This window comes from Panthera onca, chromosome B3, assembly GCF_046562875.1.
Source record: "Panthera onca isolate mPanOnc1 chromosome B3, mPanOnc1 haplotype 2, whole genome shotgun sequence".
NCBI lineage: Eukaryota > Metazoa > Chordata > Mammalia > Carnivora > Felidae > Panthera > Panthera onca.
The window spans coordinates 31570595-31576594 of record NC_138344.1 but is presented as its reverse complement, the minus strand read 5'-3'; the positions used below and the strand labels follow the sequence as shown (position 1 = coordinate 31576594).

At 50.9% G+C, this 6000-nt stretch overlaps 1 protein-coding gene across 5 annotated transcripts in view; it reads left to right on the top strand.

The window, feature by feature from the left end:
- The first annotated feature begins 475 nt into the window (after nt 1-475).
- Nucleotides 476-6000, top strand: part of ARID3B (AT-rich interaction domain 3B) — a 57799-nt gene continuing 52274 nt past the window's right edge. The window contains exons 1-2 of one of the 5 annotated variants that reach the window (XM_060618064.3): nt 476-602; nt 3156-3787. In XM_060618064.3, coding sequence (XP_060474047.1) covers nt 3233-3787 — 555 coding nt within the window. In that variant the 5' untranslated portion in view covers nt 476-602; nt 3156-3232. The other 4 variants (XM_078448890.2, XM_078448888.2, XM_078448889.2 and 1 more) reach the window with 4 other exon arrangements.

Genomic DNA, 6000 nt, shown 5'->3' with positions numbered 1-6000 from the left:
CATCCTCGGAACACAACCAGGTCCCAGTTCAAGAGGTTCAGAGAAAACTGGTCTGGAAGAGGGCATCTCAGAGGCAAATCGGTTTGAAAGCAGGTGGTTGGGAAGGGGACGGAAGCAGAAAAAAACACGGACACCTCTCGTCCTTTATTTACCTTCCTACCAACCTGACTCCGCGCCACACCTCCACAAACAGAGAACAGAAAAGACTGAACGCAGCCCATCTCTTTTCAACTCCGCGCGGAAGCCCTCACACCGGAACGCCGCGGAGTCCAAGCTCCCCATTGGCGGAAGCTTCCGCCAGCTTCCATCCGCTTCCGCCAACGACTCAGTCGGGCGGAGCCGTCCCTAGAAGTCACTTCCGCTTGACCCCGCCCCCTCGTTCCCATTTTGGCTGCTTCCGGCCTCAGGCCCCGCCCCATCCAGTGTGGCCCCGCCCCGGCCCCGCCCCGGGCTCGCGGTCCCGGCCCCGCGGCGCCGCTTCCGGTGCGGGCCCCGCCCCGGCTGTGGCCCCCGGCTGCGGAGGAGTCCGAGAAGCAGCTGCTGCGGCGGGGCCTGAGTGGCTGCTTTCACCCCCCCGGCCGGACCCGGAGAGCTGCGCACAGGTAAGCCGCGTGGGGCCCGGCTCCCTCAGTCGCGCGGGAGAGGGGGCTGTGGCAGGTGGAGGTACGCGAGGGGAGGCAGGTGTGTGGGGGGGAGACGCGAAGGCGCGGGCCGGCTGAGCGCGGGGCCGCGGAGGAAAAGTGAGAGCGCCGGGAGGAGACCCGAGGCGCCCTGCAACCAGTAGGGTGATTTGAGATAAAGAGATGGGAACAGTAAGGGGCCCCCGGGAACTGAGGGCGAGGATAGGTGGGGTTGGGGCGATCGAAGAAGAGCCAGCGGATTGGCTGAGAGGGCTTGGTGGAGGTAAAAGTGATAGGGCTGCGATTGGGGGTATAATGAAGGGGGGGGGGGGGGTGCTGGCGTAACCAGGGAAGGAGGTGTGGGGCTTGAAGGGGACCAGGGCCAGAGGGATCCGGCAGCGAAGGTAGCGGGAATGGTAGGGGAGGCCGGGTTCAAAGCTACAAGCGGTCTGTTGCGCCGGGCATGGTGGTCCGGGAACTTTAGTGGAAATGGGGGAGGGGGCCGTGTGAAGGGATGAACTGGCTTAGATTTCTGAGACACAAGTTTTCTAAATACAGGCAGGTGGCATTATTGTTTGGATCTTTCTGCTTAGGGACAGGAGGTTGATGGGCTCTTGGGGGAGGGTGTGTGTATTGAGTTGTGGAACTGAGTCATTTCAATCTTACTAAAGAGGCTGTGAGACACCTCCCCCTCTGCTGGGGACAGCATACTAAGAAGATGGTGCCACAGGACAAGAAGCAGTTGTTCAATGGCTGGCAGGACCTAGTCGAAAAATTCTCTTGTAACTGATTGACTGCAATGATTGTAAGGAAAATTAAAATGACCACCGAATTATTTGCTTTATTCTTTTGTTTAATTTTTTTTTACGCCAGTTTTTATCCTAAATGCATACTTTTGCCAACTGGATTTAATGTGGGTGTAAGTCTTTTCATGTTCTGTTAACTATAAAAAGGGCTAAAGCTGCAGGCGTAACTCACACTTTCTCAAGTGCCAAGAGAGGAAGTAAAGGCAGTAAGAGGCAAATTGGAATTTGAATCTTCCACCAAATTCAAAAGGCAAAAGCAGTGCTTCTCGGATAAACCGAAAATGAGAATTCTTATCTCTGCTTTTTTGCCTAGCTTTAAAAATTGTACCTTTTTCCTCTAACCCATTAAAAAATTAATAAAACCACACAGTTTTTATTGCTAGGGATGTGATTACTTCCCCATGAATTTTTGAAAACACTGAAGGCATTTAGGTTTTTTTTTTTTAATCTTTATACTCCGTTCTAAAACAGTGAAACAATGCAAATATCAAGTCCCAACCTGTGCGAAGCAGCTTCTTCTTTCATGTGATGACAACATTGTACGCCATGTTGCGAGTCCTGTTACCTAAAATTTGCCCGTGCGTAGTAATCCAATCAGTTATGGGGAAACATAACTCAAGTGAGGTTTGTTGGGGGTGGAGATCTGGAGAGGAGGACAGGAAAGAGGGAGGGAAAGAGGGAGCTAGCGGAGAAGAGGGTGTGAAAGGGGGATGTGTTTGGAGACTGATTGGTAAGAATGCTGATAAACCTGTCCCTAGAGTACTTTTGGCCTGAAAGCCTTTTCTTTTTGGTATTTGTCTTAGAATATCATAGTAGAAGTGAATCAGAAAAAAAAGAGATGTGAAGAGATTTACTTGGTGGTTTATAAAAAAGAAGCATTACCTTGTTGTTGAGACAATATTAATATCTGTTTCAATTTAATTAACTTTAAAATCTCCAGAGGAATTCCCCCACTGTTTGTTTTTTGAGTGACGACTGCAATTTGAAACTCTTGCCTCCTTGTGTATTTCTTTCATGTTGTTGAAATTGGATTCTTTTTGAGGCCATAATGTACAGTTAACATGGCTCAGCCCACTTGAAGAGCAGGCTGGCAATCTGATCTGGGAAATTTGAAAAGTTTAAACCTAAAAGCCGTTTGCTAGGTTCTGTTTTGGTATGAGAGAAATCATTCTGTCTTCCTGATTGCTCTGCGTCTGGCTTGGATGGTACTTCTTTCTCTGATGGGCCCGGGAACGTAAACAGTGTTCCCTCTTTTGTAGGCAGGACCTTCTTTCCTTTATTCTTGAGGTTTTCATGCTCACCACCTTTGTACAGTGCAAACCCAGTTGCCTTTTCAGTAATAAACTGGCTAATGTTCGATAATGTTGAGAGAGAGAGAGATCAGAACACAGAAGTTCACAGTAATAAACTGGCTAATGTTTGATAATGTTGAGAGAGAAAGGTCAGAACACAGAAGTTCACAGGCTAGGTATTGTCTGGATTTACTTCTTTTTAAACCCACGGTAGTCCACCTCTGCTGAGACTCATCCTGTCTTCACACCGTTCACTACGTCCCTTCCAACCTCCCTCCCCCCAAGTCCACTCATTCCTCTTAAAACCCAGGCTTAGGAGTGTATGTTTAGTGTTCAGAACTCACACCCTTTAGTGGAAAAAAGAAAGTCTTTTAATACCTGTTTTACATTTTCCCCCCTTGTTTCTCCTTCTTTGTGGTTTCTGTTGATCACTTAAGGTTCAGACCCAGTGTGCCCACTGGGCTGTGCCCAGGTTCAGAGCCATGCCAATCGGTGGGTGAAACTCGAGGCAGTGATGGAGCCACTGCAGCAACAGAAGCAGCCGCCGCCACCGCCACCACCACAGCCACCACACCTGGCTCCTCTGCAGATGGATGCCAGGGAGAAGCAGGGACAACAGATGAGGGAAGCCCCATTCTTATATGCCCAGAAGTTGGTCGCGCAGCAGACTCTCCTTTCCGCCACCCCTGGGAGGTCTTCTGGCAGCCCTGCCCTGGGGCCCTTAGCCAGAGTTCCACCAGCCACAGCAGTGGCCCGAGTGTTTGAACGGAGCAACGTGAACTCAGAGCCTGAGGAAGAGGAAGGAGGTCTGGAAGATGAGGATGGGGATGATGAAGTTGCAGAGGTGGCTGAGAAAGAGGCCCAGGCTCCTTCAAAGTATTTTCATGTGCAGAAAGTGGTTCGCCAGGACCCCAGAGCAGCACCCGTGTCCGGTCTGCTTCCAGCGCCGGGGCTCCCGCCACGGGGACAGCAAGCTAAAGAAGACCATACCAAAGATGCTTCCAAGGCCCCACCTTCCGTCTCCACAGCTGGGCAGCCGAGCTGGAATCTGGATGAGCAGCTCAAGCAGGTCAGTCTTTGTGGTGCAGGGGGTCATTTGTCCTTCCTAAAGGCTGGCTGAGAGGGGTACTGCCAGGGCCGGGGTCTCCCCCAGTGTGTGCCTTCTCACCCCGCTTCAGTGACCCAACGGTCTCACCGTAAATAGACTTTGAGTTTTTTTTCCCCATACTCGTTTCTTGATTACGGCAATGAAGTGTGTCCTCCGAATATAGTTTCAAATTGGATGTGAAAGAATGTCAGTACAATCTCTTTTTTTAAAAAGGAAGGATGAGGTTGCAACAGTGTTATGAGGGATATCTAAATATATGCAACACGCGACTCTAATTACAGTTTTTGTACATTAGTAAGAGAACAGTCTTGCCTAAGACCATTTCATAGCCCCAGGCTAACCCAGGATCGTACTCTTTAAGGACAGTTTTGTTGTTTTGCAGTTAAGTGTAGCTGACAAGAAGCACCTGTGTTGTGTGTGTTTTCCAACGAAGAGCATTGTAGACATGATTTCATTTCACCCTTATACCACCCCCTTTGAAACAGGAAAAGGTAGACCTCAAAATTCCAATTTTAGCCAAGGTAAGCTGAAGTGATTTTCAAGTGGCGTTTGTTTGTTTGTCTGTCTGTGACAGGGGTAGGGGCAGAGAGGGAGAGAGAGAATCCCAAGTAGGCTCCACACTCAGCACAGAGCCCCACATGGGACTTGATCTCACAAACGTGAGATTGTGACCTGAGCCAAACTCGAGAGCTGGACACTTAAACGTCTGAACCACCCAGGTGCCCCACGCGCAGGTGATTTTCAAACGTGGCTGAGCATCACAGTTATTTTGTAAGCTTTAAAAAATACAGATCCCAGGGTCTTAAAGAATTATATTTGGGGGGCGCCTGGGTGGCTCAGTCAGTTAAGTGTCTGACTCTTGCTTTTGGCTCAGGTCATGGTTTGTGAATTCCAGCCTGGCATTGGGCTCTGTGCTGACAGTGCAGAGCCTGCTTGGGATTCTCTGTCTCCCTCTCTCTCCTCTTACTCTGCCCCTGCCCCTGCTTGCATGCACTCCCTCTTTCTTTCAAAATAAATAAACATTAAAAATAAGAATGAATTCTATTTGGGTGGAGCCCAAGGAATCTGTGTTGTCAACCAAGCCATTGGCTTCTGATTCCTCTTCCCTTTCTGACCTGCCATGCAGTTTTTTCTCACCAACAGAATGGGAGTGTTGGTGGATTGTTCCAGGTTAAGTGACTTGCTGGGGCTTAGGGAGTTCGTGATAAAGCTGGTAGTATCTGGGTACTCCCCACAAGTACATGCTCTTCATGCGGCCCAGTGGTGCTTTGCTCTTTGGAAATAAGTTGTAAAGAGCTGTGGGTGTTCACAGGGCAACTGAGAAGTCCTGTAAGAAAGGTCCTTTGGAACCTGAAAAATCAGCGGCTTTGAATACAGGAGCTCTGTGTAATTGATCTGCGTTTGACCCCAGCAGTGTTTGCAGTAGATTCCAGAGCTAGCAAAGTGGGGAGTTCAGTTCCCATTTCTTCCATTTATTACCCTTGTGATCCTTTAGTAGGGCTCCCAGTCTGTGAGCCTGCATCCTTTCGTCTGTGAAGTGAAAACAGGCATACCTCCCAAGGGTGTTGTGAGGATTGACTGAGCTAGCACGGTAGGTAGGAGTGCTCCAGACGCTCTTTTATGCACCGTCCTCCACCTCCTCCACCGCAGCCACACAGGCCCCGGAGCAGGCAAGATGCCGAGGTGCACCGAGGTCTTCCCTCAGATCACCAGGAGGTAGTGGCAGAGCTGGGACTTGGATCAGAGAGTCCCCGCTTCCACGACAGCGGCAGCCTGGCCGCCAGCCCAGACCCGCCTCCTGGCTGATTGCTTTGGTTTAGCAAAACATCTGTGAGTTGCCTGCAGCCCCCGCGCTGCCTTGTGGCTGGCAGAGTTCCATGCCGGCCGCTGAGTCAGCTCATAGCGGGATCCCGCCCTGACAGCACTGGGAAAGTTCAGGCCCGAGGCGGCTGGGCTGCCCCCGCCTTGGCAGCTGGCCAGCCTCTGCGTGTGTGCGGTCGTTCCTAGAAAGTGCAGCCGCGTGCGAGGAACAAGTGGAGCTCCAGAGCCTGTCTGTCTTCAGGAAGTGTAGCAGGTGTTGAGGTCAAGCCATGAGAGCTTTGAAAAAAGAGACTCTCCCCAGCCGGCGTGTGCATGCACACACGGATGCACGGTAGCGGGCACCCAGCGCCGTG